This window comes from Bos indicus, chromosome 14 (assembly GCF_029378745.1).
Source record: "Bos indicus isolate NIAB-ARS_2022 breed Sahiwal x Tharparkar chromosome 14, NIAB-ARS_B.indTharparkar_mat_pri_1.0, whole genome shotgun sequence".
Classification (NCBI taxonomy): Eukaryota; Metazoa; Chordata; class Mammalia; order Artiodactyla; family Bovidae; genus Bos; species Bos indicus.
In genome coordinates, this window is record NC_091773.1 from 21,502,885 (window position 1) to 21,527,504 (window position 24,620).

General features: G+C 45.4%; 1 protein-coding gene across 4 annotated transcripts in view; it reads right to left on the reverse strand.

Moving 5' to 3' along the window:
• Positions 1-859: 859 nt before the first annotated feature.
• The window catches only part of ST18 (ST18 C2H2C-type zinc finger transcription factor), a 91,001-nt gene continuing 67,240 nt past the window's right edge, over positions 860-24,620 (reverse strand). For 2 of the 4 annotated variants that reach the window (XM_070802530.1, XM_070802529.1), the window contains exons 12-21: positions 19,179-19,294; positions 14,871-14,933; positions 14,041-14,109; positions 13,402-13,464; positions 13,221-13,301; positions 12,152-12,373; positions 7,011-7,099; positions 4,588-4,691; positions 4,339-4,482; positions 860-3,345 (exon numbers count right to left, since the gene is read on the reverse strand). In XM_070802530.1, the coding sequence (XP_070658631.1) occupies positions 2,998-3,345; positions 4,339-4,482; positions 4,588-4,691; positions 7,011-7,099; positions 12,152-12,373; positions 13,221-13,301; positions 13,402-13,464; positions 14,041-14,109; positions 14,871-14,933; positions 19,179-19,294 (1,299 nt within the window). In that variant the 3' untranslated portion in view covers positions 860-2,997. The remainder of the gene's footprint in view (positions 3,346-4,338; positions 4,483-4,587; positions 4,692-7,010; positions 7,100-12,151; positions 12,374-13,220; positions 13,302-13,401; positions 13,465-14,040; positions 14,110-14,870; positions 14,934-19,178; positions 19,295-24,620) is intronic. The other 2 variants (XR_011570570.1, XM_070802531.1) reach the window with 2 other exon arrangements.

Here is a 24,620-nt window from a genome sequence, read left to right on the forward strand (position 1 = left end):
TAAGCCTAACCACCACAACTACTGATCCAGCACACCTGGAGTCTGGGAGCTGCAACTAGCGAGTCCAGAGGCCGCAACAACAGAACCCGAGTGATGCAGTGAAGTCCCCCACTTGCTCCGACTAAGACCTGATGCAGCCAAATAAATAAATAAGAAAATTTTTAAAAATGTATATAAAAATACCAAGCTAAATATATATTTAACTGCTGTGTGCCAACCCCTATGATGCAAAGGTCATTTAGGTATCAGTCTTTTCTCTGGGGACCCAGACTCCCCTTCAGTCAAGTTTGCTTTAACACAAGGATGACATGGTTTTTTTTGGTTTTTTTTTTTAAACTATATTGAGTATAAATGGCAACCAACCTAGAGATGTATAAAAGTGAGCAAGAAATTGTAAAATTAAATTAAGCTGTTTGGAATAAGATAGGAAAAACACATAAGACAAAGAGGTGCTGTGAAGAATTAACTATTTTCCTTTAATCTGAGTTCAGCTGGCTTGTAGGAATACACAGAGATACTCCTCAAAGCATGAGGAGGCTGGGGCCTCTCTCTTACTGCTCACCAGACGTGGGTGAATTTCCAGCAAAGGTTTCCTGACATTGGAGGCAGCCGCCCTTCTGTATGTGCATTTACTGGAACTCAGGCGGGGATGGTGTGGCAGTTGGCAAAAAGTCTTCTCCACTTGGGGTGAGAAAACAATCCAAGCAGACTGGCTGGTGGACCCCAAAGAATCAGAGCGACTCAGAGGTTCAGGGGCACCCTCCCCTTCCCCCGCACTGAGCTCCTGGGGTGGGGGGGACAGTGTTTATTATGGGCTGGCCACAAGCATCTTGATATAGCAGCTCGAGAAAGACCACAGTGAAACTCTTTTCCATTTTTATTTCCTACCATACACCAAATGTACAGCACTGAACACAATCGGTTGCTTTGATGTAAGAAATATTAATTGTTTGAAGAAACGGTATACAAACTACTTCAAATTAAAAAAATGCATACATCATTGCCTTTTTTGTTTGTTTGTTTACAAAAGACCCAATTTACAGTATCGATCATTAACATCATGGAAAGAAACAAAAATTCAGCGCACGTTACAAAACAGACCAAGTACAAAGGAGGCAAATAAAAACAAACATCCTTCACAAAACCATCCTGTTCAAACTACGCGAACACAAATCAACGAACCTGAATCGCAGTAAATTAAGGTAATAAATACATAGGTTGGTAAGAGATTTCTTTTAAATTAAATAAAATATATAACAAACTCATTAAAATATTTAGCAAATTAAACCTTTGTCTTTGTAATAAGTGAACTCATTTGTATGCATCTATCGAGGACTGTATAGCAAAATGTTTGTAAATACATAACTTTAATAGAAAATTTCGTTTGGTGTCCTGTTTATAATAGACAGCACACGCGTTAGCTCTTTTTTCTTAAAGTTGATTTTTAAATACCCACCGCTCCTACCTAAGAACAGACATCTCATTTTCACTAGACTAAGAGTCAAGGATTTCAATGAACGCCAAACCAAAGATAAGCCCCACTTAATAGAGAACAATGACTAGTGTCACGGTGGGGGGAGTTACCGCGCATGGCGCTTCTGCTGGTGCAGCAGCAGGGACAAGGGTGGAAAACAGCAAGCCCGCGAGCACCATGGCATCCAGTCCACATACACATCCATGTTGCTAAGAAAAATAAACACTTTGTTACAGCACAGAAATCAAGCCCATTTACACGGAGGCACGTCGCACACCCGGGGTGTGTGCACAGCAAAAAGGCAGTTTAGCTGGTTGTCTATACCTTTCTCTTAAAAAAAATAAATATAAAAAAACTTTTGAAACAATGCTTAACTACTTTACAATCCCTGAAATAGACATTGCCTTTCCTATAGCAACTACTAACCTCTGATCCATCCAGAAACGCGAGATCGAGGGCTCAATCTCGTGTCGGTGAGCGTGTCTGTGTGCCTGTGGGTGTGAGTGTGTGTACTTTGCAGCACTCCTCTGTCTGCAGAAAGACTTCTGTCAAATCGAAAGCTGTCTGTTTGCCTCAGGGGGCTGAGACAATGTTGCCAGTGTTTAGAGCAATGACTCAGATCCAGGTACCATTGGTGCTTGTGTGACTGTATTTTCCATTCCTTTCCAGTCAACCCAGTAAGATAAATGCTATTTCAGGGGATATGGTATCTACACAGTTTTCCATTTGGGTGCGTTTACATTTGCTAAGTACAAATCTACAATAGTGTCCCTTGCGTATTGTACCGACAAGTGGCAGGAAAGCCTGGCCAGTTACATCGAGTCTTATTTCTCGTCTGGGGTAAGAGCCGCCAACTATCTGGTATAACCTGAAAAACAAATAGACAAACCTGCATCGCTAAAAAGCTTGTTTCTTGAAATAACTTCAAATAAATAATTCATATGAACTGAAACCGGACAGCCAAGTCGAATACTTTGCTGATTGCTCTATTTAATTATTGCTAACAAATTTGAAACAGGCTGGTTTTCAGTCAACTGTGCTTCTGTAGGGCACACATCCTGTGAGTGAGCGCCTTTTATCTGTGTCCCTCCACGCATTTTACCCAAGCCCGTTCAAAAACACAAAGCTCGTGAAAGGGGTTGGGGGTGGGGGGTAGAGTGTGCAATAACAATTAAACTGGTCCACAGTGCAGTCCTTAGACAAGGATTTTCCTTCATATTTTTTTTGTCTTCTCCTTTAAACCCAGCCAGATATGTGATTTGAGAATAGTATTTCTAATATTTAAATTCTATTGGAAAATAAATTAATAAACACACTTGTAAAAATATGGCAGACTTCAAAATGCAGTTAAAAGATAAAAAACTCTTTGATTAGAAATAAATAAAATATAAAAATGTCACATTTATTTTACATATACTGTACAAAAAAAAACCCAAAAGAGTGCAATGAAGGAATAAAAGGAAAACATATGAAAATAAATAAGATCTAATATTTGACTGCATTGCTTTTTCATCCAGAGTCTATCATAGTTTTTCTTTCCTTTTCACGTCAGCTGGGGGGAGGGGGGAAATTAGTGCAATGTTGCAATTGTAAATGCAGTATGGCCACTGCCTGCCCGGGTGGCCTGGAGCCCCTCCAGGTGCGTCTGTGAGGCTGGCAGGGCTCCCCAGGGCTGGGGCACTGCGGTCTACACGTGGATGCCCTTGACCGCCTGCTTGATGCTCTCCAGCAGAGCTTTGCATTCCGGCGAGTAGTCCCGCTCCAGGTTGCTGTACATGTCTGTGAGCGTGTTGACATACGCCTCGAAATTCTGCTCGCTGATGGGCCCCTGAAGGAGGACAGAACACGGGGCTCCAGTCACGGGACCTGGGCTGCCGGGAAAGGGGAAGCAGGTCTACGGGGTGTGGTATTCTGACCCTGGAGCCTGGGGAGGGGTGAGGGGACCTGTGAGGCGGTCGGAGTTCAGGGGGAGTCAGGGGTGAGTGTGTGGTGGGCTGGTCTGCTCACTCTTCACTCAGCTAGCGGGGTGAGTGTGACCACTTATCTGTGTCTATGTGCCAAGTCCCTTCAGTTGTGTCCCACTCTTTGAGACCCCATGGACTGTAGCCCACCAGGCTCCTTTGTCTGTGGGATTCTCCAGGCAAGAATAGTGGAATGGACTGCCATTCCCTACTCCAGGGGATCTTCCCAACCCAGGGGTTGAACCCACGTCTCTTACATCTCCTGCATTGGCAGGTGGGTTCTTTACCACTAGTGCCATCTGGGAAGGCCGACCGACTGTCTATACTTTGGGAAAAGCTTGGAGCCACATAGGGTGGAGGTCTGGCTACCGGGTCAGGCCCCTCCCAGCTGCACCCCTTCTGCACCCCTTCTCCCGAGGATGGGTCTCAGCCTCAGCTCCTGTGTGCATGAGCTCAGCACAGAGACCTCGTCTGTGGAAGGGGGTGCAGGCCAGGCAGGGGAGAGGAGGCCCTGCTCGTGCCAGAAGCTTCCCCAGACCACCCTGAGCTGGGATGGAAGGGATGTGGGGGTGGGGGGGCAGCTGTCTGGTGGGAATTGTCCTCTTTCATCCTCTAACCCCTTTGTCCACATTCCCCTTCTGAGAGTCAGAGGCAGGCTCTTTTCCCCCTTTCTCTGTCCTTCCAGGTGATGATGGGATCCACAGTCAGGTTTGTTCACCTCCTGCTCTCTGTGTGCTGGGGCACCTCCTCTCCCTGACCTGATGGCTCAAACTGAACAGCCCCTGGACATGTGGAAACTGCACACAAGTGGAAGGACTGAGTGACCAGCCCAAGCCACCCCTCTGCTCTAGCCCTGGGAGGGAGCCTGGGGGCATGGGGAGAGAGCCGTGGCCTCAGACTGACCATCTGTGGGAGCTGGATGTCTGCAAGGCTGGAGATGAGGGCCTGGCTGAGCCCCGCCAGCTCCTTCAGCAGGCTCTCATTGTTCTGTTCTATCAGCTTGTTCTCCTCCTCGATGGTCTTTAAGTTGCTCTCCATGGACGTGATCTGAAAGGGAGAGAACTTGGGAATGTGGAAGCAGATTTCGGAAGGACAGGGCACCAAGTGGGTCTTGTCCCATCCTTATCCCCTTCCCTCTTTATTTCTTTTTACCTGTGTCTGGAGTTTCATCATATCGGCTTCAATTTTAAGGTTGGACTCGTTGAGTTCCTTTATTTCTTCATCCAAATGCCTAATTTCTTCATCACTCTCTATACCTGTAAAAAGTCAGATTGTTTTAGTTCAAAATGAAAAAAGAAGACTGACAAATGTGAGTCCATCTATGTTTAATGTGTGGTTTGCTAAGTGAAAGCTGGACCGTAAAGAAGGCAGAGTGCCCAAGAATTGATGTTTTTGAACTGTGGTGCTAGAGGACTCTTGAGAGTCCCTTGGACTGCAAGGAGATCAAACCGGTCAATCTTAAAGGAAGTCAACCCTGAATACTCATTGGAAGGACTGATGTTGAAGCTGAAGCTTCAATACTTGGGCCACCTGATGCGAAGAGCCAACTCATTGGAAAAGACCCTGATGCTGGGAAAGATTGAAGGCAAAAGGAGAGGGCAACAGAGGATGAGATGGTTGGATGGCATCACCAATACAATGGACATGAACTTGGGCAAACTCCAGAGATGGTGGGGGACAGGGAAGCCTGGTGTGCTGCAGTCCATGGGGTTGCGAAGAGTCAGACATAACTTGGCGAATGAAAGTGAGACTTTAACTTGAAATGTTGAATTTTTACCCAAATCCATGTCCAAGATTCTAAGAAAGTGGGTTCAAAGTGTTGTAGGATGGACTCCCTTGGTAAGAAATGCCCCAGCATTCAATGTAGCTCTGCTGTGTTCCAGGTCTGCTGCCAGATGGGTTCACAAGTAAGGTCTCATTGGAACTTGGCTGGACCCTGTGGGGCAGGTGTCATCACCCCTCCCACGAAGAAGGCCAGAGCCTCACAGGGGCTAAAGGAGGCTCACTGACCACCGACACGACCACATCACCTGGCTGGGGCCAAGGGAAGGGGCAGGGCGGACCTGAGATCCAAGGCCTGTGAGTCCTCTTGTGCACAATGCTACCAGGACAGGAGCACCTGGACTGTGCTGATTAGTGACCAAATGTAGGGAGCCACTATTAGAGGCAGAGGGGGTCCTGGCAGGTGGGTTCAAGCCCAGGGACCCATAGCTTGACTTCTTCATGGACTTTAATCAGAAGCAAATGTGGTGTGGGGGCGGTGTGGCTTTGGAGTCTGAACACTGTCTGACCCTTGTTCTTGAAGTTGAGTCACTTCACCTCCTCGTGCTTCAATAAAATGCTGTGAGAATTAACACAAAAAAACATAAAGTGCTGAACAGACAACAGGTTCTCAATGAACGGGGTTCTTCCCGTCATTCTTTTATAGGAGGAATATGAGTGCATTTTAAAGATTTTAAAAGTTAGGAATAGTGGCTGATATTCAGATGCCAGAAGCAGGATTTAAGGTCATCTCAACAGTCCAGAATGATGACTCTAAACCAGAAGACGACAATTCAGCAGGATAAATGTGATCACCAGCGTTTAGATTTAGTAAGATCAATGCCTGGAAGCAGGCTGGGTGGGAATCGACAGCTTATGTGAAGAGGTACAGGCTCTGGGACCCTCCTGGGTCACTGCTCTGGAACAACGGTGTATCACCTACTGAAGCTGGGCCTCACAGGCTCCACGGCCCAGCAACTCTACTCCTAGGGCCGCCCCTGGGGCAAATGTTACACACCTACAACAGGAGGATGTGCAAGGTGCACGAGGCATATTGTGCATGGAAGCACAGCCTGGAAACAAGCCACTGTTTCTAAGAGTCACGCAGGGATTTAAAAGATGGAGCAATGCTTTCAGACTCGTGTAGAACTGAGTTCCAAAGATGCCATTGACTAAAATCGATAAAGCCAAGTAATGACTTCGCCTCTGTTCCCCAGATGCCTTAGGATGATCTTGAAAGAGAAGAACGCAAGCCTGAGAAAACACTGATGAGAACTCAAGAAAAGTACTTGGAAATCAGAGGGACATGAGAAGATTCCAGTAAGGAGGATGGCTTAGCCACTGTGTCAGGGGTCGATCATGGGAAAGCATGCAGGGAAATAGAGACAGAGATGCTGAATTAAACCATCTGGATTCACCATAAAAATATCATTCTGGGTGTAGGACAAAAGGTAAGGAAGGATTCAAACATGGGTGCCCAGACCTTGAAATTTGAAAGAGGGCGCATACCAGGAACACACACACATGCAGGCTCATACAAAAACTGTCATTTTAAGATTGAAGGACAAAAGTTCAACCAGTGTACCCTAATTCATCCAGCATCATTGCCCGATTTTCTTTGTTGGACATCCTTATTAAAAAATAAGGAAAAAACCAAGACATTGTTTTTTAGAGAAAGTTATAGCTTAGTTCAAATTTCAGGGAAGCGTCTTTCTTGCCCATTCAAATAGCACTTCCAGCATGGAGCAGGGTTTGGATGTGGGCCCCTTGGGGGGCCAAACCTTGGGGGTCGTGGCCCCACCCTGTCCTCCTACCTCCAGATGCTTTGACCTTGATGGTCATTAGTTCTTCAGAGACCTTGCCCTTCTTGATGGCTTGTGCATTGAGAGGACATCCAGACAAGCTGTGAAAGTGAAAATTACACCAGTGGGTGAAACCCATACTATTTCTTAGAAAAATTAAAATTTTGTATTCACTACATACTCTTTAGGTCTTTGCCTGCCTATTCATTACATTATAATCTGCAGTCTCTGTGCAGATAACAATATCTCCTAAAACAAAAGCAGTGAAAGTGAAAGTCGCTCAGTCCACGTTTAACTCTTTGAGACCCCATGGACTATACAGTCTGTGGAATTCTCCAGGCCAGAATACGGGAGCGGGTAGCCGTTCGCTTCTCCAGGAGATCTTCCCAACCCAGGGATCGAACCCACGACTCCTGCATTGGCAGGCAGGTTCTCTACCGCTGAGCCAGGTACCTGACAGTAAAATAAAAGGAGGGGCTGCCGGCACATTTAGGTGCCCTCACTGCTCGCAGTGTACTGTCCTGTAGACTGTTTATATATCTTTCTTACAAAGCTGTTCCATTCAGGCCTGCTTCTTTCATCTGTTTTATTTAAATTGCACCAAAATGATAATGACAACATTGAACAAAACATGTTTTCTGTTGGACATGATGAGATGATTTTTTGTTCTAAGCAGCCATTAATTTTTTGTCATTTGTTATATTTTTGGATCAACAACTTTGAAATAAAATTTAAAAATTATAATAATCAACCATTGAAAATATTTTTTCCCACGGAAATTTGGTTACTAATTATTCATGAAACAATCATTTTCCATCCAAAGATTAGGACATTTGGTAGAATGAAAGAGGATATTTCTGAAGCAAAACCCTTAGTAAATGCTTGTAGAGTGCATGCATTTTTTGAAGAATTTAAAATTATTCTATATTAAGATGATACGAAATAATACTAGATATGTATTTTACTACATGTAAAAGGAAGGCTGTGTGGTTTTCCGAGACTTGATAAATTATGAAATATTTTACACGGGAAATAAAATAATGGAGAAGCAGAAACTGAACTGTAACCATGATATTCTGTTTTGGAAACTGCTCATGTAAACAGTGGCCTCAACTGGCACAATATTATAAAGCAATTATCTTCCAATAAAAAAAAGAAAGAAGATGTGAAAAAAAAAAAGAGTGGCCTCTATAAGCTGCATTATCTTTCTTTCTTTTTCTGGGAAGTTTTTGCCAGTCTGTCTTGTTTTATGTCACCTACTGTGTTCTGAGAAAAGGGTCACAAACAGGATTACTGTCTAGCTGGTAAATGGGACTTTAAAAGTGACCTGCGGGAGGCTGGGAACAAGATGGATGTTAACGCCTCCAGAGAGTTCTCTGACTCTTCCCTTGAGGGTCTGGGTTATCCAGACAACGCGGGGTGAGAGGAGCGGTTGTGTGGATGGTCAGTGAAGCCCCACAGCCACGGGACTGACATCGAGTAGAGTTCACAAAAGATGCAAGACTCCGGCCTAAAGATGCCACTGGGGGCTTCCGTGGTGGGCCAGGGGTTAAGAGTCCGAGCCTGCAACGCAGGGGCACAGGCTGCATCCTGGTGGAGGAACTAAGATCCCACATGCTTGTGGCGGGGCCAAGAAAATTTTTTAAAAATGCCACTGGGTATTTTGTATCTCCAAGGATATGAAACAAATCCTAAATTTAAGAAAACTGGGGCTTGAAAATATTTTTAAAGTTCCTTTTTCTTTTGAGGAGGCCAGGTCCTCCACAAGGCTCAGTTCTTGCTGCTCAGGGAAAGGGGAGGTTGGCCGGCTGTCACCTTCAGGGTCTGGGCAATGTTTTGTAAAGGCAGGAAAGATGTGCTTTATATGGCTTGGACCAAATTCACAGTGCTATGAAAGTACAGGAAGGCAATTTTAAACTATAATGAAATTGCAGGTGACACATTTGTGTGAGGGACGTCCCTGTATAATAAATTTATAATCTTCAATAAAATGACAGTTATATCTAGTAATAAATGAGTTATATTTAGTCCCAGGACTTCTGGTTTTCAGCTTCGAACATCCATGAGTGTGTGTGTGTGTTTGTGTATTTAATACAACACCATTCGTCACCTCAGTTGCCATTCTTTCAAAGTGGAGGTTTGTAACATGAAGACGCAAAGCAAGGTTGTAAAGTACTTATCATGTAATCCTGATGCTGGGAAAGATTGATGGCAGGAGGAGAAGGGGGCTGCAAAGAATGAAATAGTTGGATGGCACCGCTGACTCAATGGACATGAGTTTGAGCAAACTCCAGGAGATAGTGAAGGACAAGGAAGTCTGGCATGTGGCAGTCCGTGGGGTTGCAAAGAGTCAGACATGACTTAGTGATGAAACAAAAACAGCAAATACAACACTGACGTCATGCACAGGTAACTGTCCTTCATAATTGTTCTCGTTTTGCTGAATCTCAAATGGGAAAAGTTACAGACCGTGCCTTAGAGGATGCCCAAGAGGAATCTGCAGGAGTGTTTGCCTGGTGGTTGGAAGGAGCCAGGAAATACCAGGGGTGAGCTGGTACCTAGCTCAGGAGAGGAGCTTTGTGTCCTGATGCTGTGAGCTGTGCACGGGGGCAATTCTTGAACTTCCCTGCACAAGGATTTGTCTGTCAAAGGAGGCAACCACAGCGCCTGTAGCTCATGGGGTTTGTGAGGGTTTAAAGGAATAAACAGTGTGAGGAACTTAGTTGGAACAGGCTCTCTGCCAGGACAGAGCAACCTGGATGGCGGCTGGCCTTTGGCAGAGATGGGAAAGACAACCGAACCACGTCAGGATGTTAGGGGCGAGAACAGGACAGATAAAGGTGCATCGTAGGCCAGTAGTGTGATCCCAGCACAAGTCATCCCTACTGTAATGAATTATTGCATATATGCACATATATTAATACAACTGTTCAAAACGGAAAGGAAATAGTCTGTGTCAAACACTTATTATGTGCCAGGCAATAAGCTAGGCATTTTATTGTATTACTTGTATGAAATCCCATACAGCGTAAAAGAAAAGCATTCCACCTCAAAGAGAATTTCCCCAGGTGACGTTCAGGCTCTCTGAGTAGCAAGACTGAAAAGCAGTGCAATCTGAATTATTCATTTGTCTAAACTCTTAATTGTTTCTCTTCTATAAAATAATATCTCTGCATTAATATTGCAGCCTATACTTTTTGAGCTCCTAATTTGCTTTTTCACATTACAAAATAAACAGCCTGTACATAGAGACACACAATGCATATCTACAGTTGAAAGAACAGCCTTGAGGGGTTTACCATGCGTTTACCTGCAAACACAGAACACGCTTTCAAGCCTCACCAGCCCCTTAGCAAGAGCTGTCTCCTGGCCCCCAGAGACGGCCACTGACTCCAACTATAGAGGAGTAATTACCTGACTCTTTAAAAATGGGATTTTGCTACATGTTTTTTCACTTGGTGGAAACAAAATCATAACATACGTGTCCCTTGGCGCTGTGTCACTCAGTACCTGCTCCAGTCCTCGAGGAGCCTTCAGGCCCACACGGATCAGCAGCCCCGCATGGGGAACCACTGCTGTTTCCTGTGCTTCGGGGACCGTGGTGGGGGGCGGGTGGGGGGCACATGGGCCCCGGCCTGGAGTCAGGGGAATAGACCTCCTCGGACATGTCTGTCTCTGCCTCCAGGTTCAGGGGTGTCTCTGGGGCTGAGCCAGCAGCTGGATGGCAGGGCACCCTCGCTCACTTGCCCCATTACACCTGATACATCAGCTTCCCGACACAGTTCTTCCAGCTCCTCCTCCTCCATCCACAGCCCTGAGGGTCCCTGCACCCTCATCAGGCCTTGGTGTCATCATGTAAGACTATCCAGGCGTTTACAGAGAATTCTAACTGAGGGATGTGCTCCCCACTGTTGAGCATTGAAGTTTCATTATTGATGTCAACATGGATATTACGGTGTCTGTGATAAGGAAGCATGGCCGCTGTGGAGCCCGTGTGCCACTGGGCTCACCTGATTTGTGACTGTCCTTCCTAAATAGGATATGGCAGTGTAGACCCAGCAGAAAACAGTGTGGCTGCTGTGAACGTGATCAGGCATCTGAGAACCATCAGAAAAGCAACCATCGGAAGAGTTCAGGGGCACTTGGGCCCAGGTACAATCCCTGGTCAGGGAAATAGATCCCAAAGGCCACCACTAAAGATCCTGTATGTTGCAACTAAGACCCAGCACAGCCAAATAAATCAGGAAATAATAAATAAATGTTAAAGGATAAAGAGTCCAGGTTCCTCTACAAGCAGGTGTGACTCTCAGAGAAGAGAACCTCATTTCCCAACATACAGACACGCACCTGGGAATGGAATCAGCTTTGCTGTGTTTGCATCCTGCCCATGAGCAGAGCTCCAGGACTCCCTCGTGCTTCATCAGATCTTAAATCTGCATCATGAACCACAGCCCCACGACGGGAAGGGCCCAGTGCCCGGAGAAGCATGCAGGAACCCTCCAGGTCCTCTCCTTGAGGTGGAATGAGGACGACACCTGGGCTAGGATCAGTGTTCCTGGCCACGGGCGGGGTGAAGTGCATGCCACTGAGTGAATAAGGAGCTGAGTACTTGGGAAGCTAGAAAGACTTTTCTGAACCTCTCTCGTCCTCTGTGTACTTATCAGTGGCTGTGTCCTTTTCTTTCTGGCTGCTGGGACAAGTCATAGCTTCCCAGCTGCAAACTATCTACCATTTGGTCTGAAATGGAGCCAGTTCGTGAGCAGAAGGGAATGACATCAATGAGTAAAATGAAGCTTCACAACCATACGACATCAGAGAGTCGTTGGGTCACCACCTTCTGGCTCACCACCCAGAAGTAAAACAAACCCTTGAAAGATAGAACCATCCGAAAAACAGTGGCAAGAGCAACATTTGAGGACAAAAGACCCAAGCACAGTTTTGAAAGTACCTGAAAGTCGAGCAGTGAGTTTCAGAAATAGAGAAAAGAACATTTTCCATCTTTCAAACTGGTCTAATATCTCTCTGGCAAGACTTATTGCTTGAAATCTAAGGTGCTCACTGCTCGAACATTTCTGACCTTGGAGGGGTCTCTCCCTCCGACCCAGCAAGTGACAATCAATCATACCAACCACATGACAGACAGCAAAGCTCACCTCCTGTGGGTGACGAACACATTGTTGACGTGGCCCAGCCCATTGCAGCCTGGCAGGGGGCAGTGGGGAAGTTCCTGTTTGTTCAGCTTCCAGGAGAGGGGTGCCCCATTGAGCGGGTTCTCCTTCTGTCTCTTGGCAGCCAGGGGACATCCAGACGCCGTGCGGTGGGACGTGTATTTACCTGATATGTGACCTTGGCCGTCACACCCAATCACAGGGCATCTAGAGAAACATAACACAGTCATTAGCTGCTGGGGGAGATGAGATAACCCAGGTGAGGTGCTGTGACCAAATTGAGGAGGCGATGGTGAGTTCAAATCACACAGGAATCAACTAAGGGAGATGATAGGGTTTACCAGATGTCTGGTAGATGCTGTCTACCTTCGACCAGGGAGACAATGGGTCCTGGCAGTGACAATGGTCCCCAGGCTCTGAGCTAAGCAACTGTCGTGCATTATCTGGAGGAGAGAGCTGTCATCCCACTTTATCATGTCATTGTGCCAACTCCCTTCAGTCGTGTCGGATTCTTCCTGACTCTATGGACTGTAGCCCACCAGGCCCCTCTGCCCATGGGATTCTCAGGTGAGAATACTGGAGTGCATTGCCATGCTCTCCTCCAGGGGATCTTTCTGACCCAGGGATGGAACTCACATCTCTTAAGTCTCCTGCATTGGCAGATGGGTTCTTTACCACTAGGGCTACCTGGGAAGCCCATCACCCAAGGCTTGAGGCATATTTCTCAGAGGAGGGAATTCAATTTAGATAAAATTGTGTCTTAGGCAGAATGGAAGTTCCAGGGGAGGTACAACCATGTTGATGACACCAGGGCACATCCCCAGGAGGCTTCCTTTTGAAACAGACTGAAAAAAGAAACCCCGTACTCCTTCTGCAGCATCTGAGAACCGAGCGAGCACAGGTGGGGAAGGGGAGGTTTCCTCCTGCCCCTGACCGCTCTGTCTGTGCTGTTCCAGCACTCGTGATGCTGGGTCCCCAGCCACCTCCCAACCTGGATCCCAAGTCCTGCCCGCTGACCCTTGTTAGGCTTCTGCCCTAAAGCCAGGTCACTTACTTGAGTTCAGGGTCTTCTTTTTCTTCCTTGGTAGGAGTCACCTTGACACCACCTTTCCTAGCACGAGGGCAGCCGGACAGGCTGAAGCAGGGACCCAACAAAAAGCAAGAGAGAAGTGTGTGATCTCATGGTATGCTGCTGCCCCTCTGATCTCCATCTTGGGGGCAGGGGTCTGTCCTACCTGCGGTGGGAGGCATAGTTTCCGGTCACGTGCCCTGAACCGTCGCAGCCTGGGGTAGGACACCTGGAAAAATGAAAGCAGAGCTGGGCCCCTGTTGGCGTGGCAGAAGCGTGGGTCCCAGAGCCAGGCATTCAAAAACAGGATGAGCCGATTATGGGGGGCTCTTTTTGCTTAAATACAACTGGTTTTGGCTAAGAATCCATTCATGCTGATGTATGGCAAAACCAATACAATAGTGTAAAGTAATTAGCCTCCAATTAAAATAAATTTATATTAAAAAATAATAATAATAAAAGGAAATGCTGATATGTAACTACTTCCCAGTGCTTGGCAGAAACCGTATCTGTTGTTAGCCTGCACTCTTCTTTTCTTCTTTTTAACCTTATTTTGGAATAACCTGAGATTTGACCCACAACTTACCACTGGGCGCCTGTCAGCATCATGCAAAATTCTCATCTTTTGTTCAAGGTCAGTACATTTCCAAGGCCAGTAAATGAACTAAACTAAATTTCAGGGACTTGATTTTAGTTGTGGACTTTTGGTAAGAAGGTACATGGCTGTGGTTTACTGAGGTGCCATCTGCCCCTGGTTAGGACCACCCTGGCCAGACACAGGTGCAGAGGCTGGGTCCACACTTACTTGAGCTCCTGAGAGTTGGCTGCCATGAGGGATTTCAGGGTCTTATCTGCCAGGGGACATCCAGAAACACTGAAGAGGGAGGAGAGAAGCAAAAATAAGACATGCTGCCACACGCAGGCCTGACCCGGGGGCAGCCTCAGATTCTGAACAAACCCACGTTCAACCCATGGACAGGGGTCTGGAAAAAAGAACCAGGTCTGAACCCGGGTTAGCTGGATCAGGCTTTGGACACCTGAACTACTTCTCGTAGACTGTGGTTTGCTATTTACCAAGCCAGGGGCTTTACCCAGGGACACCCAGACCCTAGTGATGACCGACCCAGAGAACCCTCTGTCTGAATCCTGAGGGATGGTGCTCAGGGTTAAAGCCACAGCCAGAGGGACAGCGAGCCACACAGTGACGCAGGAGGGTGGAAGGGCCGAGCTCTCACTATCTGCTCCGCTGTCTCTTTACTCCTGCACCGGCCTCCGGCTCCGGGGAGGAAGTCCCCACAGCGTGAAGGGTCAGCCCGGTCACTGCTGTCCTTCCTACCTAGGTTTCGTGTAAAGCTAAACGGGACCACAGTCTGAGGTGAACACTAGCTTCTGGGTTGTAGCCTGCACCACAGGATCAGAAAATCATTTTTGATAGTAAAAGTATAATTTCTTTACAACATAAGTAGAAAGACTGAAGATTTAAGTTAGCTTTATTTCTGAGAAACAAAATGAGCCAAACACCCAACTAACTCAGCCTCCAATTTCCAATGGAGAGAATGTCTTTCTAGAAGGGCTGAGGACAAGTCCTTGAAGAGGATGGGATGATGGAGCCTGACCCAGCAGGCGGTGAGCTACCTGCGGTGAGATGCATAGTTGCCCGTGACGTGGCCACTCCCATCGCATCCTGGTGTCGGACAGCTGGGTCAATAAAAACACAGAATCAGGATTAGGTGCATTCATGGGGGCATTGGCTCTGCCTGACTGGTTATGAATGTGGTAGCTTCTCTTTTAAGACAAGTTAAAGGCAATGGCAACCCACTCCAGTACTCTTGCCTGGAAAATCCCATGGACAGAGGAGCCTGGTAGGCTGTAGTCCATGGGGTCACTAGGAGTCAGACACGATTGAGCAACTTCACTTTCACGTTTCACTTTCATGCATTGGAGAAGGAAATGGCAACGTACTTCATTGTTCTTGCCTAGAGAATCCCAGGGATGGGGCAGCCTGGTGGGCTGCCTTTTATGGGGTCACACAGAGTCGGACATGACTGAAGCGACTTAGCAGCAGCAGCAGCAGCAGCAACACATATGAGATGTGCAGAAGCTAAAGTAAATAAGGAACTAAGGATGTAGCTGTATAATGACCCGCAAACTCGCTAAGAAGAAACTTGTATGGGCTTAGCTGCTCAGTCATGTTCCACTTTTTGCGACCCCATGGACTGTAGCCCACCAGACTCCTCTATCCATGGAATTCTCCAGGCAAGAATACTGGAGTGACTTGCCATTTCCTCCTCCAGGGGATCTTCCCAACCCAGGCATCAAACACATGTTTCCTACATTGGCAGGTGGGTTCTTTACCACTGAGCCACCTGAAAAGCTCAAGAAGAAACTTATGGTCCTAAATTACGAGTTTCCAGCCTTGTATCAGTTCTCTGATTCAGAATGATGCCAGAAAGTGATGCTAAAACGTGTTTTCTGGTGATGGGTGAGAGTCAACAGTCAATGCTGTTCTATTTCTTTGAAAACACGGGCTAAAAAATAATTATTATAAACCCATGCTTTATCATGATAGTGGCTCTTAGGATTACTGGTACCAACTACATCATAGATTTCAGAAAGTTTTGTAAATTTTTAAAGAGAAAGATAACGTAGTAGCTTCATAAACATGTTAGAAATCACCTGAAAAAGATCTTTGAAAATACTACCTATGGCTGACACATAAATTGACATTTCAGATGGGAAAGCTGCTGACAGTACAGAAATAGTTAAGAGGTCTAGTTAATAAAGCTTGTGATCAGTTTCATCCTAAGGTTTGAACCCACCAAAGACACTCACGAATCAACAACCTAAGCAGTAGTCTCTCCCACCCACCTGCCCAGAGTCTGTCGCAGGCACTTCATTCATCTGAGAAGCTGGTCACATTCTGTGTATCTTATGTGTGGTTTAAAAATAATGAAAGAGGATAGTTGTTCTGAACAGGTTTACTCCCATAGTTAACAGGGAGTAACTGTTTTCTCAGTTGGTTTCTCAGCCATTTATTTTTCTCTGACACTGCTAAAATGTTGCTGGGGGTGAGCAGATTGACCCCCGCCCACTCAGTGGCCTTTATGACGGTGCCAATAATCAGAGGAAGCATCAGCTATGTCAGTCATGCCTTCTGATGTTCTAGGCACCCTGCCTTATGGAGAGGTTTACCCATGTGTGGAATCAGACTCTGTCCCTTTAGAGGAGTATCTGGGGATAGTCTCATGACATTCAAGATTTTTGAAATGTCATCTTCTCAGTATATTTTTCCTGTAAGCTACTTTCCAATCATTCTCAGGTAGTCTAAAGAAACCATAAGGGTAGAACACCTCCATCTCTCGAGAGATGCCTAATTTTCAGAGCTTGATCTGAGCTAAACCAGCCAGCTCTCTGCCCACCACCTTCTTAGAACATCAGGAAGGAAAATTAAAAACTACAAATATATGCAAACAAAAAAAAAGAACAACAATTCACATCTGAGCTGAGTTATCCTGCAAGTGCCAGTCGCCCGATCAACAGAGAAACAGTCTTTTCTGATCATTATGCAGCTGGAATATTCAGAGCGTGAGGGATGGCTTATAACAGCCTGGGAATTCCCACTTTGGAAATACATCGCCACCTGGTGTGCCAAAACAGCACTGCATTTATTTTATTTCACTTTAAATTTTATTTCTATTTTTTTTAATCATCCTTATTAATACTGCCAGGAGAGGCAAAGAAGTGCCAATGATTTTTAAACCAGACAGTGATAAATTACTTAGAAAGTATAATGATAAAGCGTGCATTTAGGAAGTATAATGATAAAGCTTGCGTTTAAATAGTGGCTAATTATTTTGTTGAAGCTTTGTGCTTTAAAGAGGTCAAGCAATAAAGCAAAGGCTGAAGGAGTGACATAGTAGGAAAAATTGATGCGTTGGGCTCTGATGGCTGGGTTAATTTACAGATCTTCAATGAGAAATCTTACACAGTAACATGTGCCAGTTGGGTGATACATTCTGGGAAGATTTGCAAAGGAAAGCGTCACAGTTTAGAGAAAGGAAACCAGCTAGTTCCCTCAGTAAGTGGCGCTCAAAATCTAAATGAATTTATGTTGATCCCATAGCATCGGAAAATCTACTCTAGCCAAACAGTTTCTGGTAAGCAATTAAGGCACATTTACCGGTTAGAAACATAAAGCATGATAAGGACTGGGTGAGTTGTTTACAGAACCTGTGTGTGACACAGGTTTGTGGGAGTGTGTGGTATCCACCCCAGTGCTCATCTGTCCTGAAAAAAGAGGAAAACCACAAGGCCTCTAAGGAGTTCTTGTCCTAGGAATTCATGACTACATTCTGAAAATCGTTCACTGCATTTTCGGAGCCCTTTCTCTTTGCACCAATGAGAAGGGCCCATGACAACATAATTGCACTTCATCTTTCTCTCCAACATGGTGATGCAGGTTAATCATCAGTTTTTCACACTACATTTAGTTTGAAACAACTATGGAAATTTCCAAAATCTGCCTTCAAAGGATAAACATTGGCCCTTTTTGAGGATCTTTGAGATAATATTGCAGAAACAAAATCCATACAAAAATTTTAGAAACTTGACTAGCAGGCCATGAGGATGTAAGTACCTGGCTGCCCAGGTCACCTCCCAGGGGGTACAGTGCTCAGGGATGCTCAGGCATCAGGAAACACTATTCTTGTAAGGGAACCCGATGCTTGGACATTCTGCCTTTTCTGCTTTGACTTCGCTGAACTTCCTGTGGCATTTGAAACCACCAAAGGCCCAGGTGGAAATTTTCTGAGCTCTCAGCTCCCATGACCATCACTTTCCTCCCTGTCCCCAGGTTTGTATTCTTTGTGGGCATCTCTGACCCTCTCAGGTCCCAGCAGGATGCGTGCTCTCAAATTCTGGGATGAGCACTCTGTCCTCTTCTTTCTATATGTCTTCCCCAGAAGCACCGTCTCCCAGGCCACACCTCACGTCTGCATCTCTAGTTAACATTTTAGAAGATCTTTCTGACCCCAGACGGTCCCCCACATGCATACGGCCTCAGAAGAACTCTGCACACTGCTCTTCCCCAAATAGCCCAGCACTAGCTCATGTTTCTGCTCAACATCCTGTGGTCTGTTCACGGAAAACTTGAACCAGGCCATCTTCTCAGGGCCCTTGTCCTGCCCCCGCCTTCTGACTCTTTCTCTCTTCAGGCTGCCTGGTCCTGGGGCTTGGCGTAGGGCCTTCTGGTCCACGCAACCCTTTCTGATGAACAACCCACGGCAGCTTGACCAGTATTACCTGCCTGGGTCTTTCAACTCTCCTGAGTCACAGAACTCCTTTAGAATGTAACAAAACCCATGAACTCCCTTCCCAAATAACATTCTGCAGGAAGTTTTAAAAGTTTCTGGGCTTCCCTGGTGGCTTGGATGGTAAAGAATCTGCCTGCATTGTGGGAGACCTAGATTCGATCCCTGAGTTGGGAAGATCCCCTGAAGACAGGAATGGCAACCCACTCTAGTATTCTGGCCTGGAGAATTCCATGGACAGAGGAGCCTGACGGGCTACAGTTCTTGGGGTCACAAAATGTCAGATACAGCTGAGTGACTAACACTCACACAGACTACCTCTAGCCCTAACTTGGCTCCTCTGAGGTCAGGGAATGTCCGATTAAGATCTCTGACCAGAACATAAACATTTCTAATTGTTTTGCATATTTTGTCTTTCAATTTGACTTTTAATTTCCTTAGCACAAGATCAAGTCATGCACCTTTTTTTCATAATCCTCTTAGTTCTGAGTAGAGGTCTAGGTACACACAGCATATTTAACTACCGGTCAGTCGAAATTGCCCTGAAACAGTGCCAAGTCAACTCCATAGGCCAAGGTGTTATTACTCAAGGCTTTGATCAGGAGTCTCCATTCTAGAACCACAGGTCACTCACGTGATGAGTTCTTTCTTGAGATCTCTGGTGTGGAGCTTGGGTTTAGGGCTTGGTATGGAGGCCTCTCCAGAGAACTTCTTTTCCTCTAAATTTTCTAGAGAGCTCACTGGGTCTTTCTGGAAAAAAAAAAAAAAAAATACAGAAGCACACAAGATGTTAGGAAACCCTGGAAAAACAATTGTATTTGAAGTCATCAGGGTCAAATCTGAGTTTTGGCTTAAAGACTTAGATGACATCCCCTCACCGGATTTGTACACAAAATAAATAAAATAATAAGGGTACACCCGGACTGCCATGGACTTTTATCCTTGGTAAAGAATGAGAAATTACAACTCACAGGCACAATTTTTAAAAGTTCACATGTTGGCAGATAAAACTACAGAGGAATTTCTTGAGCCATGTAAATAAGTTAATATTGTAATATATTAACTTCAGTATATTTCAAGCTTTACAGTATAATAAACATTTCCTGGAGAACATGGAAATAGTTCTTTATGTACGTAGTGTGCGAGTGTGCTAAGTCGCTTCAGTCATGTCTGACTCTTTGTGACCCCACATACTGTAGCCCACAGGGCTCCTCTGTCCTTGGGATTCTCCAGGTTGCCATGTACACAGTAGGCACTGGTAAAACAAAAGAAATTCTGCAAAAAATGAATCACACAAATTTTTAAATAGAGAATGAAGAAGTAAATTGAGCTTATTAGAATGTCCTTCCTGATATGCAAATAAGATTTAAACTATTTGCTTAAATGCACAGTGGTTGAGTCCACAATGTCTCAGCAGCGTTTAGCTTGATTTTTCTGGACACCTGTTTTTAGTCTCACATCAATCACTTCCTGTTTTGCTTTACCTCTTTTGCTAAGTTGGTTTTTTCTCATGTTTTTTACTCTCTGGATGGACTATCTTGTTGGATTATCATTAATTTTCATGGTCTTCTTTTAAGCTTAGTACTGATCCTGATTTCATAAGGAAATCTCATTGACCCTTTCACATCACTTATTTACCATATGATATATTACTGTCAGGCAACTCATGATGGTTTCACTCAAACACATAATTAGTTTACTTTTATCGTTAAGCTTATATTCAGTAAATGTAATACTTTCTGGATTTAATATTAAAATGAGGTTAACTACTTTGCCAACAAAGGTCCATCTAGTCAAGGCTATGGTTTTTCCCGTGGTCATGTATGGATGTGAGAGTTGGACTGTGAAGAAAGCTGAGCGCCGAAGAATTGATGCTTTTGAACTGTGGTGTTGGAGAAGACTCTTGAGAGTCCCTTGGACTGCAAGGAGATCCAACCAGTCCATTCTGAAGGAGATCAGCCCTGGGATTTCTTTGGAAGGAATGATGCTAAAGCTGAAACTCCAGTCCTTTGGCCACCTCATGGGAAGAGTTGACTCATTGGAAAAGACTCTGATGCTGGGAGGGATTGGGGGCAGGAGGAGAAGGGGATGACAGAGGATGAGATGGCTGGATGGCATCACTGACTCGATGGACGTGAGTCTGGGTGAACTCCGGGAGTTGGTGATGGACAGGGAGGCCTGGTGTGCTGTGATTCATGGGGTCGCAAAGAGTCGGACACGACTGAGTGACTGAACTGAACTGAACTGATCTATTAAAAAAAAACTGTCTCCTAAATCTCAAAAGTATTGATCCATTTAAGATGAGAAAATGATTTTGAGTTATTGAAGGCAAATCTCATTTAAATTGCATGGACATGACATTGCAAGGGTAAATACAATTTTAATCATTCTGAGTTGACACTCAAAATCAATGGAAAACAAAATCCGTGGATTTTCCCAATCTAAGAAGAATTCTAAGCCTTGATCTCAGTTATAAAGGCAAATGTAATTTCCTTAATTAATTACCTGGACAACAGTTCAATCGATTATTTTACACAAGACCACACAGTGGTGAAAACATGCATGAATGACCTCAAGGAACAGGATCTTCAGAGCAAATTAGTAAAACCTGGTTTGGTCTAATTTCTTTTTTCATATTAAATACTGAGTATTCCATTTTGAATTATTGATAAATGTTTGAAACTAGTAGCAGAAAATCATATATCACTAAAAAACAAAGAGAAATGGGTGCTTGATGATCGTTGTCAATTAAGGTACAAGGAGAAGGGTTATTTTAATGCTGCTTCTGTGAAATATATAGAAAACAAGTGAATGATGCTTATGCTTTCACATTTCACAATGTGACTAGAGCAAAGCAATTCCTAATTATAAGAGCTTAAACTGGATACACTATTTTTTAAAAAAATATTATTTGCTATTTATTTGCTGTGCTGGGTCTTCATTACTGCCTGGGCTTTTCTCTAGTTGTGGCGAGCAAGGGCTACTCTCTAGTTGCGGTGCGTGGACTTCCCATTGCAGTGGCTTCTCTCGTGGAGAGAAGCTTGTGGAACACAGGCTCTAGGCGCACAGGTGCTTCAGGAATTGCAGCTCCTGGGCTCCAGAGCACAGGCTTAGTAGTTGTATCGCACGAGCTTAGTTGCTCCGAGGTACGTGGGATCCTCCCGGACCAGGGATCGAACCCGTATCTCCTGCATTGGCAGGTGGATTCTTTACCACTGAACCACCAGGGAGACCCCCAGATACACTATTATCCATTTCATTTGGAGGTGCCTGGATTCAGCGTGGGTACTGTTTTCCACTATAATTTATAAAACGTCTTGGTCTTTTACAAATGTATATCCAATGACCTCTTCTGCTAAGTTGATATTTTGTAATGCTTTTACTCACTGGATGGAATCGCTATTAATTGATCCAAAAGCAATGTTGGATCATTACTAATTTTCATGGCCTTCTTTTCAGTTTAGTACTGATCCTGACTTCACAAGAAAGACAAAGAACAGACTTTGTTTTTCTGTTCAGATGTTAGATTTTTCACAAAAATGGCATAAAGCAGAAAAGAGCTATTTTATTATTTTCTTTGTGATAGGAATTAGCAAAGTATCTCTAAGAAGGCATGTACATTTACAGATGAACATATAAAGGTTATCAGCTGTTGTTTGTTGAATCTGCACACTGTAGAAGACAAGGGAATAAGAGATTCTGAAAGAAATAATCATCTATGAAAGCTTAACTTACTTGACTCAAATACATTCAAAATTAATTCTTGCAGAATATATGGTATTTAACTTAGCAAAGTAAAATGTGTTGCTGTTTCAACAGAATAATTTTATTGGATATGACCTTTTAAATATTTTGTAACTTCCTTAAAAAATTATGGAATCTTGGATATGCAATCGCATTATGAAATAATTGTCTCTCCCTTCCTCCTTTTTTTTTTTCTTTTGGCTCAGCATTCTACCTCTAGAAACTTGCAGAGAGCATATGTATTAAAATACAGGTGACCCTCATTATAAGAATGTTTAATTTTGTTACTGAAGCATTGTATATCATATAAACTCCTAAATTGCATACCGTAAAAAATATGTCAACATCATTTGTCAGATTTTTTTTTCAAAATTTATAGCATCCTTTTGAAAATAATAATTTATATTGGAGATACATAAGAGAAAATGTGGCATACATATATGTGTGTTTAGAGATTGCATGGGTGCGATGAAATTCCTTTAATGTACAATAGGAGTTTATATTGATTTTAGTAAAAAGCAGAACATAATGAGAGCATGAATAACAGATAATAGCATCTGGCACTTTTAACATCTGAAGTCTTTGGAGAACTGACAGTTGAACAAAACTGACAGCTCTAGTTATTTCTCAGCACTTTCCTTTCGAGATAGTTTGAGTTTTTTCCAGATTCAGGATTTTTTTTTTAGGGGGCATCTGGACAGGCTATTTCACTGAGAGAGACAGACAATATTTTCTGAAAATTACCACCAAAATTAAGCAACTGTTGTGCATATGAACAAGATAACAATGAATTAGAAATAATCACCCAGTTTCTGGTCATGAGTATAGGCGTGAGTGTTGTGTGGGGTGGGGGGTGTGGGAGGTATGGGGGGGTGTGGGGGTATAGGGGGTGTGTGGTGTGAGGGTGTGTGGAGTGTGTGGAGTGTGTGGGGTGTAGGGTTGTGGGGTGTGTGGAGTGTGTGGAGTGTAGGGTTTTGGGGTGTGTGGAGTGTGTGGGGTATGAGGGTGTGTGGAGTGTGTGGGGTGTAGGGGTGTGGGGTGTGCGGAGTGTGTAGGGTATGGGGTGTGGGAGTGTATGGAGTGTGGGGTGTGAGGGGGTGTGGAGTTATGGGGGTGTGGGGTGTGTGGAGGGTGTGTGCAGTGTGTGGGGTGTGGGTGTGGGGTGTGAGGGGGTATGTGGGGTACACGGCTGTGTGGGTGTGGGGTATGAGGTTGTGTGGAGTGTGTGGGATGTAGGTGTGTGGGGTGTGTGGGGTGTAGGGGTGTGGGGTGTGTGGAGTGTGTGGGATATGTGGAGTATGGGGTGTGGGGGTGTATGGGGGTGTGAGGGGGTATGTGGGGTACACGGCTGTGTGGGTGTGGGGTATGAGGGTGTGTGCAGTGTGTGGGATGTAGGTGTGTGGGGTGTGTAAGGTGTAGGGGTGTGGGGTGTGTGGAGGGTGTGTGGAGTGTGTGGGGTGTGGGTGTGGGGTGTGTGGGGGTATGTGGGGTACACGGCTGTGTGGGTGTGGGGTATGAGGTTGTGTGGAGTGTGTGGGATGTAGGTGTGTGGGGTGTGTGGGGTGTAGGGGTGTGGGGTGTGTGGAGTGTGTGGGATATGTGGAGTATGGGGTGTGGGGGTGTATGGGGGTGTGAGGGGGTATGTGGGGTATGGGGCTGTGTGGGTGTGGGATGTGAGGGTGTGTGAGGGGGTGTGGAGTGTTTGGGCTGTGGTTTTTGGTGTGTGGAGTGTGTGAGGTGTGAGTGTGGGGTGTGTGGAGGGTGTATGGAGTGTATGGGGTGTGGGGTATGAGGGTATGTGGGGTATGGGGTGTAAGGGGGTGTGGGGGTGTATGGGGTATGGGGTGCAGGGTGTAGGGGTGTGAGGGGGTATGTGGGGTATGGGACTGTGTGGGTGTAGGGTGTGAGGGTGTGTGAGGGGGTGTGGAGTGTGTGGGCTGTGGTTTTTGGTGTGTGGAGTGTGTGGGGTGTGGGTGTGGGGTATGTGGAGGGTGTATGGAGTGTATGGGGTGTGGGGTATGAGGGTATGTGGGGTATGGGGTGTAAGGGGGGTGTGGGTGTGAGGGTGTATGGGGTGTGAGGGTGTGTGGGGTGTGGGGGGTATGAGGGGTATGGGGTTGTGTGGGTGTGGGGTGTGAGGGTGTGTGAGAGGGTGTGGAGTGTGTGGGCTGTGGCTGTAGGTGTGTGTGGAGTGTGTATGGGGTGTGGGGTGTAGGGTTGTGTGGGCTGTGTGGGGGCATGTGGGGTCTGGGGCTGTGTGGGTGTGGGGTGTGAGGGTGTGTGAGGGGGTGTGGAGTGTGTGGGCTGTGGCTGTAGGTGTGTGTGGAGTGTG